The 14,698-nt window shown below is 38.0% G+C and overlaps 1 protein-coding gene across 1 annotated transcript in view; it reads right to left on the bottom strand.

The window, feature by feature from the left end:
• cdh13 (cadherin 13, H-cadherin (heart)) overlaps positions 1 to 14,698 on the bottom strand; it is a 405,276-nt gene that overhangs the window by 198,241 nt on the left and 192,337 nt on the right. The window contains exon 6 of the mRNA XM_088614488.1: positions 7,364 to 7,508. Within this exon, the coding sequence (XP_088470614.1) occupies positions 7,364 to 7,508 (145 nt within the window). The remainder of the gene's footprint in view (positions 1 to 7,363; positions 7,509 to 14,698) is intronic.

Raw genomic sequence — 14,698 nt, 5'->3', positions numbered from 1 at the left:
CCTAAACCTGACAAAAATCCAGTAGAATAGCATGTCTCAATGCTGCTCAACAATGCAAGGTGGGAATGTGACACATATTCCATGGACGACCTACAAGCCAAACTTGAACCCTGTTTTATATCTGTGGGATGAGCTCGAATGACATGTGGCATCGAGATCTCAGAGTTATTCCTACATTATGGCAGTTATGCTCTGCAGGACTGCTTTTATTAGTGGCCACATTCTGTATGCATTTTACAATAGACCCCCCTGTTGTTGACAGGGGCTAATCAGCACAATGGATGTACCTGTGTCAAGACTGTTTAATAAAATGCCCGTGCACCTGCTTCCCCCAAAAAAGTCATTTTCCTGATGATAACTTTGTGAATTATTTGCAATCAGAAGTTTCTTTTCACACTCAGAATACATTCCAGATGAAGCTGTGTAGCCAGCAGGCTTGAGCATGTCATTTCATGTGTTCAGTTATTACATTCACTCAATTATGCTGAACACAGATCTGCTGTTTGGGAGCCAAGTTAATTTATTCTCTCCTTATTTTGCTATTTTTGTGTGCTTTTTTTCCAAGCAATTATGCATATACTGTAGCTGCTATTTTAGTACATAGTCAAGAAATGTATTTCTGAATCCAGTTCTGGTTAAATAAATTACTATAGGATTTACTCCATTAATTGCTTCTGCATAAAATATTGGTTGTCCAATGAAACCTTGAAAATTGAGCATCAACCCCCCACGTCTTCTTGCAATTAGCATCTGCAATGTGTCTATCATCCAAAATCATCATCCTGTAAATTATATTCATCAGAAAGACAAGAAAGTCTTGTATTTTGCTGCAGTTAAATATATACAGTATTCTTAAACACTATGAATGCACAGACTACCTGGATCTTTCTAATCACATATGAATGCAATAATGAAATAGTTCCTGTCACTCTGATTACCAGCATCAGAGAAGAATTGAAATGTTGATTTTAGTGTTACTCCAATTGGCTGATGAGGAGTTCAAGGCAATGATTAATGATTGCATGAGACCCAGACTGTTACTTTTGTTTCTGATTACTTGGGTATGAAAGACAATAAGCAAGAGGCAGCTTGGATTCCCATTTACCCCTGATCACCTTCAAAGAGACACTCAACGCTTGCAAAGCTCGCATCCTTAGTTTCTATTGTTATCGCCTTTCAGGTCAGAAGAAGGACTAAATGCAACAGTACACTATGAAAGCAATTTTACATACACAGAAGTTCTGCAAATGCAAGAAAAGACCTTAAAATATTTTGATTAGAATGCAATCTTTTGGAATATCTGTAAGATGTTACATCACTGTGAAAAAAACTATTCATAAACTGGATACATTAAGTTAGTTATTGTCTTATAAACAAACCAATATCTGAATCTCTATGACTAGAATAAATTCTGAATAAATCAGAAGAAATTCACGCATACAGTACATGGGTTTATGCAACCTTAAGTTTCCAGGACTGAAAATATAGAGAGTCTAAACAGGACTAACATTTCAGATATCAGTTGGTTGACAACTTCAATTGGGATCCAGGTGTCTTTTAAACATCATCAAGCTATACTGCAGTTGTCTGGCAAAAAAAAACCCAATTAAACTCTTGAAATAAGGGGGAGTTCTGAATGACTCTCAGCCACTAAAAGTATTTACCTGAGCTCTAAGATCATGGGTTAAGCCTGCATTATGTCACTAGCGGACGGTGACCAGGATTCTGTAAATGGAGGCACACAATTTGCTGATTGCTACCAAGTGTAGGTTGGGAGATAAGATTAGTCAGCTAGAGATCTAAATCAGGTAAAGGTGTGTACAATGCTGTGGAGCCTTCTTCAGGTGTACCTTTTCTTTACCTTCCAGCATGGAATGAACCTTTACCTGTTTCTTTGCAGCCTGTGCATGCAGGCACAGCTACCTACTCGACGATAAATAAAATGTGTAAAAGTTCTAAGAAGGCAGACTTGCATTCTTAGTGGGAGCTCACACTATGAGGATGGTGTTTTCTGTTCTGTCATGAAAGGTGTGCCATTGTTGTAGCAAAAACCTCTTCATAATTGCCACAAACAGGCATGGAAATGCACAAATTGTTAAAATTAATTAAAATGAACAAACTGGGTGTTCATAAATTGAGGAACAGTTACTGTATAATATAGGGTGGCAGCAGGCTTAAATGTTTACTTTAGTGAGTTCCTACAGTATGTAACTGTGAAATACACACATCCTCATTAATCACAAGGCAAAAGCATTCTCATTTGCACAGAAACAGAGAGAATATTTACACATAAGTTATTTGAAATGATAATGAATAAAGCAATTTGAACAGAAAGTAGGGGACTCAAGTATTGTCAGGTTACTGTGGTGAAGATATTCAGATACTCCTTGGATCATACTACTTTCCAGGAAGATTTCCAATAATTTAATTAAGCCTCCCAGGCAAATTCAATTTAGTAGATATCAGACTTCATAAATCTAGTTTACTAAACTCAATCAAAAGCAAATATAGGTCAACATAACATCACTGCAGAAGATACTGTTTACAGTTCTTTCCTTGTCACATTATGAAATTACTTAATTAATAGCCTCATAAGTAGAAATTTTGGCTTTCTTATTTTATCATAGATATCCCCCTACTCAATTTGTGTGCAACAGTTTTGGTGTCCTGTTTTTCTTGTATATTTGTCTATTCATTTTCTAACTGCTTCATGAAATCCTGGATGGCAGGCAGGGGAGTCAGACCCTATCCCAGCAAGCAACTATGGGACTATGGACTATGGGGGGAGACTGGGGATCCAGAGGAAACTCACACAAACAAGGGGATAACATTCAGACTCTATACAGACAGCACCCCAGGGCCAGAATTGAACCCAAGTCCCCAGCGCCGAGAGGCAGCAATGCTAACTACTCCACCACCATGCCGTCCTCTTGTATATATGATAAATATACTTTTTACATGTAATTTAAAGTTCTTAATGATGTCTAGAGACTTATTAGACATCATTATCTCCCTTCCCTGCAGCATTCAGCTGACTAATCTTAGCCCCCTAGATTGGGCAGAAGTTAAGAGTAAAGAGTTTTAACCACTACTCAACGCTACCCCCATACACAGTGCATATTCTGTATACTGTATAAGTGGAAAACCTATCTATGTGCTGTATTTATTTACAGTATTTTCAGATGACACATTAAGGTTGCAGTGTCATTATATAAGCATCTGTCGTGGGATTCACAGAGAAGCACAAATAATTCACATCGGCGATTGTGGTGTCAGTGAGGGTATCCTGCTCTATTTCTTTAAATGGCTACTGATGTTTAAGGTTGCCAAGCAACGGCTGGAGCCACAGAAAGTTTTATATGAATAGTGCCAGAGAAAACCGAGATCACTGTGAAGCTGTAAGGTTGCTCAAGGATGAAAAAAGGAAAATGCCAGCATAAGGCTCCAAGGGTTTTACTACTGACAATCACACGTCTCAGTGATTTTCTTATTGCTGTAGTTCATGAAAGCAACAAAAACAAAACAAAAACAGAGTTTTACAGACAATAAAAGGCCTCACTTCCTGTAGGGCTGAGAAAAAAAATTGGGCGTTTGAGCCGCCCAACTAAAAGGTGCCGTATTAACTCATGGGCACATTTACCCAAGGCTACTTTTAAGTGTTTCAAAATTGCAGTTATAATATTTTTTGAATAGCGGTGTGCCAAATAAGAGCATGGAAGATTGATAAGCAGTCCTTCAAGCTGGAAATGATTTCTAAAAGCGTCTCCATATATTATTCTTGATAAATAGATCACAAAATACAGACATGATGACAGCGATGAAAATAAATGTAAGCCATCTAAAGATTTTGTGGTTTAAGACAAAGCATTTTGATCATCTGTTTAAAAGTTATTTTTAAAAAATTATCACAAACCTTTAAAATTACTCAGGGGTTTACTCAAGCTAAAAACATTTAAAAATGTGAAAAATTAAAAACAGACATACTGGAGGGTAATGAGGGAGAATATTAAAGTATCTCTTGCTTGACTACATAAATGTGTTTTTGCATAAACTAACCTCAACATTATTATTCTATAAGTATGGTATCTACAAAACAACATCTGGATATCATCTAGGGTAGGGTTTCTAAATGGGCTGTAAAGTAGAGATCATCTTACTAAAGTATATATAGTACCCAAACCCGTAGAGGACGTATGATGGCACGGTTGTGTTTTAGGACAGAAATGAAATTTAGGAAAAGGGATATTTCAAAGTTATCTTCACATCTTTGTTCTTGCATATACTACATGGCTAAGCTTTTCAAACTGTTGTATTTGGCATTACATACACTGGCATTTTAACAGATATAGCTACAATTCTTTGGGTATTCCTGACTCTTAACCTATTTCACTCTGAAACCATGCTCATTGAGATCACCATTCAACACAAAATTTTCAATAATAGAATACTTGTGCAAAAATAAACTTGTACTGTATGAATGTTTTGCAGCAAATTTATGAGTTATGAGGAATGAACTATTTGTATACATATACATATACAGAAGATGCTGTGTATATGTACATACAGGTACTGTATACCCACTTTAAAAATGTGAAATAGGAAAAAAACAGTATTAAGATTGAAACTGCACTCCCTTTGTACCCAAATAACAGGTTCTGGAAATCTAAAAAAATCAGAATCTGTGGTTGAGTGCAGACTCTCTCTTCTTCAAATGCTCCTAAGTGCACTCAGGAAGTCATTGAATCAACACTTGGTGACCTGACTTCTGCTTTACTGCAACTGACAAGAGTGTGGATTTCTGTCTTACAAAGGTCTTGCAATTTAATTTGTGAAGCAAAAACAAGGACACAGCATGTCTTTTATCTTTTCTTTGCATTTGCACATCAGAAATACTGACTGAAAATTATGGAACAACTTTTAAATGACTCTATTGCATATATATTATTGATTTTACTTTTCAATAAACTACTCATCTAACAGTATAATGGTTTTCATTCAACTAAATAAGTAGCCATCCTAAATGACCAACCCCTGTTGTTATAACACAGTTTTGCATTTAAAATTTGAGAGATGTCAAAGGTCATGAACAAGGAGAATTTTTGATAGGAGGCCTAAGGATTTCTCTACGTGTTGCATAATAATTATAACCCTGTCTGCATCTTGAAAGGAGATACAAGTGTTTTTGTTACAACTTTAATAAGTCAAAGACAAAGAATAAGGACAATTTTCAATAGAGCACATATGGTTCCTAAAAGTATGTAATTATAACTATGACCCTCTACGCACTCTGTTAGGAGTTCTGAGAAGACTTGCATATGACAGAGGTCACATGCAAAATAAAAGTTCAGCAGTCACAGGCATGGTCATTTCATAGAAACACAGCAAAAACAAAGTGCATAGAAACAAAAGCGTTGTTATTTGTGTTCCACAGTAACCATAATGCCATCTGCACTTGTTATTGAGGTTCATGAGATTTTTTTTCATGTGGCCAGAAAAAACAGGTCAGAGGTCTTATATGAATGCAAAATCCTTAGACCAATTAACTTTTTTGGGGGGGCAGTTAACTATATCTCCCCACATTCTACAATCACACAATTATTTAGGAGCCTATAGAACTGTACTTTTAATGTATAGTACATCAGAACAAACAGATCAATAACAGAGAACAGTAGGAAGAGAAAGAATCTTTTATGAAAGAGAACAGCATCATTTTGTAATCCTTAAAAAGGCTATTCTCACTACTCAACAAGAGCAAGCCACACTGTATGAGCAGTGAAGGTGGGGGTCCTTAGTGATAGAAGCCAGGAACGTCAGGGTGGGAACCAAAGTCACAGACCAGGATGAGGAATCATGGGACAGCCACACGCATACACTCAACACCATGCACACAAACCCCTCTCCTTTCACCCAAGTCCCAGGAGTTAACAATGTCCCTGATAGTTCCCAACTATCCCTGACAAGTTCCCATCTATCCCAGCATACTCTCCCGGTACTGACATCACATGCTCCACTGCTTGTCTGCTGGGTGCCCCATCACTGCTCGACAAAAGTGCTACAATGTGCAGAAATATGAGGCACTTAATATACATTAACTTGAATGTCCCATGGTGGCTATGTCTTTTTTATGTACTGTAGCAATTTGTTTGAAATAGTCTTGTAAGGATACCTGACATGAAAGGGCAGTCTACTGGCCTGAAGAAGTCGGCATCTTGGACATGAGGAAACATTGTGCAGCACGTTTTGGATCTGTTCTGTTATTGGTGTTAAAGAAAAAAACCGAGGAACAGCTGTACCCTTGCATTGGAGGCACACTACCTGATATGGTTGCATGACCAATCAATTTAATTTCCACGTTCACTGTAGATCCACATGAGTTCCGGGTCTATAGGAAGTTTCATTCGTTTGGAAAACTCTACCAACAAGACTTTATTATAGTAAGTGGGTTTGGGCTGGTCTTACAGTTTCGAAGAACTTGTTCAAGTGATTATTGCCAAATCCAAGATGGCAACCAAATCTTGTGACCTTGATGTCATAAGCAAAACTTGGAAATGCCCTAACACAGCCTGATAACTTTCAAACCTCCACAAAGCTCAGGCTCAGGGCACAACAATTCCCCAAATTATGTACAGCCTCTTCAATATTAAGTGAAACAGAATCTCTGTGTATCACATGATAAAATCTGATCTGCCTTTGTAGAAAACTGTGTTAAGCCTCTACCATTAGCATTTTAATCTTTGCACAAAAAATACTTCCTTCTCAACGTTAAAGATGAGGCATGTGACTGCTGACATCCTCTTAGGGCGGGCATTTTAGCAGTTTAAGTTTTGCTCCAGTACTGATGTAGGATTCCTCACTAGCATTATACCTGTTATATTAAGTCACTTGCAGGTGATGGGTTTTGATGATTTTTTTCGTACAGGTCTTTTTCCAAATCGCACATTTATCTTTGATATATAAGTAGAAAGTATAAGGGTGTGTTCTTGGCAGCAGCCATTTTGAGCTAATCAATAAAATGCTGTCACTTTTGATTCACTGATAAATCAGCAAACAATGAATCAACTGAATCATGAGAGTCAGATAAGTTGACTACTCTTAGTGGGAGAGAGGGGCATTATTTAGAGTAAACATACTAGTGATGAATGGGCTCACACAGGGAACATGCATCTATGGATGGTAACCTCTGTGTGGTGATATAGCCTCCCACTGAACACCTGACCAGACTTTAGAGTACTGTATAATACGAAGACTCTGGGATGCTAGACGGCAAACCACACATTATATCAATCAAACCTCCTGCCATTGCCACCTGCCCGTGCTGTCATCCTCTCCCTTCCACCCTTTTCTCATACGAAAGGCCTCTTACCTGTAGGGGAGCCCTCCAGCACCTGACCGACATATGGGCCCTCCTTGAAAATGGGCCTGTTGTCGTTCTGGTCAATAACAAACACGTCCAGGGCCACTGGGCCTTCCACAATCTTCCCACTCAAGTCGGTTGTCTCTACTTGCATCTGTGGACAGGAGACAGATCAGAAGGAAGTCAGCTTAAAACATGAGGGCCACCAGGGTCTTCACTGTTACAGAGCAAGCCGTAGCTCTCCAAGGTCCTGTGCAGGGAAATCAGCTGCAGCCTGGGCTTGCCACTGAGCTCTGACCACACATTGCAGCCCAAGAGTGACCAAGCTCTAGGTGATGAGGTGAAAACTGCTCTTAATTTTAACTGAGGTGTTGCACCCACCTGGGTTGTGTGAGACCGCAATTATGCACCATTAGCACCACTGCATACACATCAGATAAAATGGAAATAACAAATTACTTCACAAGTTGAACTAAGGGGGGAATGGTTCTTGGAGCTAAGATAATGTGAGAATAAAGTGGAATTTATTGAGGACACCAGAAAACTGTTCTGTGTACAATTAGCATGCAGGCAACTGGTTTATGCGTTTCACAAAACAACGAGGTAGATCGGGTACACTGAAAGAGCAAGTTCCTATAAATAATAAACTGGTCTTGTTTTTGCATTTATAATTTTTCCAAAGCAATGATAATAATAGTAACAGCCATGATTCAGAGCGCTACTAATTAAAAATGTGACCAAAACAGTTATGTCCATGCAGTTACGCAGTTGTCCATCAAAACATCAAACTCAAAAGAATTATAGGATTTTCTTTGCTTGACTATGTTTCCTCTGCTTTATCTCTGGTGTCTGACTCAGCAACCACACTACATTTATTATGAGAAGATAGGCAGTGATAAAAGTTAATGACCATTAATTTCCCAGATTATGTTACGAACATTTATCTCCTTTAAATTAAAATTGAAAGTTTCTTTTTTTGTACTTTTACCTGTCTGAGGACCTGAGGATTATTTTAATTATATTGCATTTTATAGCCTAGGGTGAACAATTATCTCACACTATCTTTCATGACTGCACTCACATTAACTTCTCCTTCCCGAGTTAAAGATACAGAGCCTTATTATTTTTTCATGTTATTGAGAATTGATACAATGAAAATTATGCCTGATTTCAGTAATCTGAAGCTTGATAACAATAGCTCAGTGCTTATTTCCTATAATTATGACTTCCTTGATTTTACAGCACTGTGGTAATGCCACCTGATTGATCTCTTAGCCCCCCGGTAGTTACCAGAAAGGTGACAGATTAAGCGAGAAGCTTATATCATCAGCAATTTCCAGCTATTGCAGTTTCCACTTATTTCATACGATATCGCATGTCCTGTACAGTGTATCAATCTAATGTTCATTTACAATCCTGCTGCTGACAGAACTTATGTTCTTTGACATTTTGAGGAGTTTGTCATCTGTTCAGCTGTACCTAATCCTAAAATTCCAAGTTCAATTTGTTATATAGTGCTCCTAGGTTATGAGGCAGGGCAGCTTTGATAAGGTACTGAATGGAAGACTATTTCTCATACATCTCAGATTTAATCAGCCCCAGAGAAATCTAATTCAAGACAAGGCCCATCTTAAAGGCGAACACACCACCACAACATTTGATTCTTAACAATTCAAACGTTTCAACAAGTTAACACAAAACTTCTTAAGATTAGATTGCCATATGCCAATTATTTTATGTGCAGAAATGTCTCCATATATACCACATGTACCTCAAAATACCCAGTTGTGTCTGAAGCATTAAATCACTCATGCAAATCTATTAAAGCTAGGTCTGCTGATAAGCCTTGTTTTATTGTATTCAGGAGTTCTGACATGCAGCTTTACTTAGTAACATCTAAGCAGGCACACATCTGAATTCCAGGAAGCAAAATTTATTTTTTTAACTTTCCTCTAACGTGGGCTATGGTAGCATTTCATGCCTGGGATAAGATTCCCTGTGTCCCGCAGGACCTATGCAGCAGTACTGGACTCATGTACAGTGCCTGTGCTAACTTTCAGACACAGCCACATCACATCCACAACCTTTACTACATGCAGTACACAAATATACAAAAACCAGAATCTGTATAATCCACACCACCAATGTAGTGGATACATATGCCTGTGTTGCATGGTCTCCTCCAAGTGAAACACTCTTAGAACACCCAGGCAGTAAGCTCAATTAAAATGTAATACCCTGTGGGCAGAATAAGGAGGAATTGGCTTCCTTCTTCACTTGATTGCTGTCTTGAGCAAGCCCTGTGCTTACTAGAGTGTGTCACGATAAGCTAGCTTCAGAGCATGCTCCACTTAACAGCAGCACTGAAACTAATCCAGTTGTGTTTTGCAGGCTGCTCTAAACCTTATGGTCAGCAGTCTGAAAGGGGCTGAGGTAAAGGGCAGGGGAGGGGGCAATGCATGATTAAAACAGGTTTCAGCCTCTTTTCTACAGTATCGTGGAGAGGGTCAAATCTAAACAATTAAATTTCAGTACAGTAGATGGACATGTTCATCAAAACCTCAATTACAGTCATACAGATGAAGACAGTAATTATATTTTGTAAAAAACAAAAGAACATCTCAAAATAAAAGCAAAATTACAGGTAGATTATAAGATTGATAAAGCAGAGTAACATGAAAACCTACTTAATTGGTCTCATACATCATTAAAAACTACAGGGGCAGGGGAGAGAAAAAGACAACAGAACATGCCACCTTGAAATAAATGGAACAAAGTCCGTCATATGATAGCCATGCCGGTACCTTGTAGTCTGAGCTCAGTTGTGCCTGGTCAGTGCAAGGATGGGACCTCCAGTGAAATCCAGGTTGTAACTTTAAGTAGACCAGTAGGAGGTGCCCTTCCCCTGGACCACAATTTCCAAACCCATTCAGTACTTCACTATAGTTACCATAGGCACTGTGCTGGAGGAGCTCCCAAAATCCAGCTGAGACGTCAGACCAAGATCCCGACTACTTTGTCATTAAAGACCCTACAGTATGGTACTATCCGCAAGTGGAGGGGTTTTAACAGCAGCATCCAAGCAAACTTCCACTCCAGCCTCTCTAGAGTTCCCCTTAAGGGTGAAGCAATTTCTTACTCTGTCTGATTGGCTGTGTCCAAGGCATTTGCAAAAGCTCACAATAAGCAGAGAAACCATTATCGTACAGGTAGGAGAAAGTAAGGATTAGATTAGATATAGAAGGCGCATAAAATAATCCTCATTTTTCAAAATGACATACTGCAAAAGTCTCATTCACAGGTTCCTGACTACCATCCACTACGGAACAAAGTTTTCAATCAAGTTCAGCATAAAATCATTTTTGCTTGAACACCCTGCGTTGTTCTGTTATTTTAAGTCAGTGCGTTTTCTACTAAATGCAGAAACACATTTCTTTGGTGATCTTCTGAAAATCTTATTTCATTTAAAATAACCGTTGATCTTGATAGATCTGCAATTTGTAACATAAAAAGCAGATTTAACTTAATTTAATTTAACTTAATTTAACAGGGATTAGGTGGCGGGGATCACCTTAAAGAGTGGTAACATTGCTTGGTAAATCTGATGGATAAGATACCACAACGGGTACTGGCTACTTACCCAAATATGCTTCATCAATAAATCTGTTATTTCAGCAGAATCATGTAGGCTTTGAGCACATTGAGTGCATATACTGTATCATAATTCTGGATTATATCTAAAATGTTTTACACAGCAGTGTATACTGTACATAATGATGATGATTTAATTCTGCATCAAACTTAAACTTCTTATATTTTACTATTTATAACACCACGTATTGTTGTAAAATCTAAAGGAAAGTATGAACAAGCCTGCAAGGAGCATTTTTGTGTACATCCTGTCATTAGTTTGTGTTGGTCAATGAATGTTCTGTGTTCAGTCAAACAAAATAGTTCAATGATGAATATCGTGTGGACAGTCATGAGCTGGGATAATACAGACACTGATAAAATTTCAGAATGGATTGTTGAATCCCAGAAGGCATTATGTTTAAGCAGCCTACTAGACAATAGCAGTGTGCATAAAGTAGTCACAGTGCTGAAAGTATTCATTTTAATTCCACGTTAAAAAGCATCTGTGTTCCGCAGGTACTGTACGTACAGTATAATTATTCGGAAGACTTTAGTATTTGTAGTCTACCTTGTAACTCAATTTAACACTTTTTGTGCTAAAAAATGTAAAATATTATATAGTCAGATAATTTTGTATCTTGATCAATAAAAACAAGCATGACTGAACGAAAGGGATACAGCAGCATTCTGCAAACAAATTCTGGACCATGAACAGAAGTCATTTCTCTAAACCAGATATTTTAAACCTTGGAGAGGTCCAAATCTGTTACACTAATAGGTCACTCTAAATCACCTGTTATAAAAAGATCAGGAACTCTTGTTTAAGCAACAGATCAATTAAGTGATCGGTTGAATGTATAGAACACTGGTCCTGGTGGTTTTATTGCTATTCTGATTGTTTTCACAAACATTCTCGACGTTACAGTATGTAATTGAACATTAATGCATCATCTTTTTAATTGATCTTATTTAAATGTTTAAGATGTTTCAATCTTAATATTTCTCATGGTCTTTTTAAAAAGGTTGCATGGAACTACTGAGTGCTCTTTGTTCTCTAATAGGATTGTCTACAGAATGAAAATCAAAGCTTTTACAGAAGAGACCTTGTTCAACTGTATATATGAAGGTGACCTGAAACAACTTGCGGCAGAAAGAAGAGTTCAGAAATGTTGGTTCCTTTCCTTGATTTGTCATGCATCTTTAATTTATGTATTGGTGAAAGGACATATCCCCTGAAAAGGCACAGAACTGAAGTCTTCATTAGTCAACTCTGCTTTGACTTTGTAGATTTCAGAAGTGCTGCCTGTTTCTAGAACAGTATTAATCACCTTTGATAAAGATCCAGCAGGCACACAGAATGAATAATAACTTTGTTACCAAAGAAATCACTTCCTTTATTCCTAATTTTGCATTATCATATCTTCCTTCTCCTGCTCATCATTTATTAAATCAAAAGCTAATTTAAACTAGGAAATTAAATAAAAATCAGCAAGCATTCTTCTTCTCCCTTCTGAAAATGAAATTTGATGATCTATTATATATTTACTCTTTATTGCTAATTTATTTAGATTCTGGACTTTTAAGTGTTTTATCGTTTACAATTCGTTTTCCTAACTTTCTTGTTAAATGAAATAGTCTGATATTTTTTATAATTAATGTGCTAATTTGAAAATCTTGTCTACCTTTCTCAAACTACCCTAATTCCCTTAAAGGTTTTCTAATTGCACTCCACTAGAGTGCTGGATTTGTAAGTTGTGATCATATTTCTCCTCTATGTACAGTATAGTAAATATACTCCACGTGTATCGTATAAACATCCATATTCTAACTGATTCATCCAATGCAGGGTTGCGGGCGAGCCGGAGCCGATCCTGGCAAGCAACAGGTGAAAGGAAAGGTAAATCCTGGACAGGACACCAGTCCATCACAGTGTGCACTCAGACACAAACACTCACACCACTCTTCTTGTTCTCTATGCAGCCTTTAGTCTTACGCAGAATGATGCTTCAAAGTATTATCCGGATTTATTTACGGTTCTTCTTTCAAACATCTCAGCTGCGCTGTACAGCCATTATGTAAATAGGCTTAATTTTCTAGCCCACTACATGTCCTTCCAATCGAAAAACTTTTAGATAACATTCGATGAATGGAATGGTAAGTAACCATGACATACTTTAAAATAACAAAGGAAAGTTATAATGACATTACTCTATAATTCACCATCTAAAATCCAAAAAGCTGTTCATTGTATTCAAGACACCAGTCTTCCACACCAGTGGAAGTGGATCTGATTAGCTGGTTCACAATGGTTAATGTTCCTTTCCTCGACCTCATTGGACCCTGTCCATTTCCAGACAGTATGTGGAGATTCGTGGCACCAGGACATGTCAAGGGAGGGGGGAGTGGAGGCATGGGGCACTCAGGTCTCTGTTCCATCACTTCTGTCACCTTTGCCCACTCAGGAAGCCCAGAAAGAGGCACCACAGCTGGGTGCGGGGCAAGTCAGGAGTGTTTTTTTGGAATACGTTCAGTATTTGCTTCTAATTGATTCGTTAAGTACTGGAAAATTAAGTTTCCTAAACAAGTTGTTCACATACAAATCCACATATCCTGAAAAATGCAACTAGATCTACTGTAGCTCTGCAGACAATCTTGATCAGATGGCTTTGGCGGGACAGCCAGTGGAGAAATTGCACTGTAGCACATCTATCTGACTGCAAGCATGGCAAGGAGTGCCAGTACAGTATTTAAAGCTTTGCGGATCTTGATCACAACTTTGTGGGGGGTTCATGGTCTTTATATTTACAATAAGTCTTCCTATCCTGGTAAATGAATCAATATCTAAAGGGCATAGCAAGCTATAAAATATGTTAAACTAATATATATTCTATCCATATGTATAAGGTATTCATGATCCAGCAATTAAATTGATTTACATTACAATGTTTAATTCCTTGCTACAGAAGGTAAAAATGAAAACTACAAAGATAATTAAACAAAGACAAATGTGAATTAAAGGTTTGAAGTCAGTTAAATGTAACAAAAGTACTGATGCATGCTTCCTGGGAGATCCATCTTGGTGTTTTAGTTTAAGCAACAACAGTCTCAGCTTTTAGAAGAAACGCAGGTGATTTTCAAATGCTTCAAAAGCAGGAGTCTTTTCAAAAGCAGCCAAAACACTTCATTAAGCTGCTTTTTGAAAACCTTTTGATGGGTTTCTGGGCATCAGAAATGTAGAACCCCCCTGCAATAAAGCCTTGCAAAGACTGTCCATTCAAAAAGACAAAGCCATCTTCAAAAAAGGCGAGAGTTTACTGCCGGATAACAGGCACTGGCTGCAATCACCTGCAGGAACTATATTGCCTTCCCAGTTATGACATCAATTAGGTCTCAGCTCCAAGAGAATATGAACACACAGCCCCACACTTACTATAGTGGGAAAATTACCAGCCAACATGAGAGAAAAATGAAAATGTAATTCACCTTGCCAGTGCACTGCTGAGAAATGCTCAGAAGGAACCTCAATGGTTCACCCAACAGTGATTCAGGCTTAGCTGGAAAGATCCTTCCAAATGCAGAGTACATTTAACGTTTGCTACACAGGGAGCAGCTCCATATAATTTGTATCCATGATAACTGGTGTAGGGTGGCACCGCAGCACAGTGGTTAGCATTGCTGCCTTGTAGAACTGGGGCCCTGGGTCTGTGTGGA

This window comes from Lepisosteus platostomus, chromosome 20 (genome assembly GCF_059453375.1).
Source record: "Lepisosteus platostomus isolate fLepPlt1 chromosome 20, fLepPlt1.hap1, whole genome shotgun sequence".
NCBI classification, from domain to species: Eukaryota; Metazoa; Chordata; class Actinopteri; order Semionotiformes; family Lepisosteidae; genus Lepisosteus; species Lepisosteus platostomus.
This window is presented reverse-complemented; position numbering and strand designations above follow the sequence as displayed.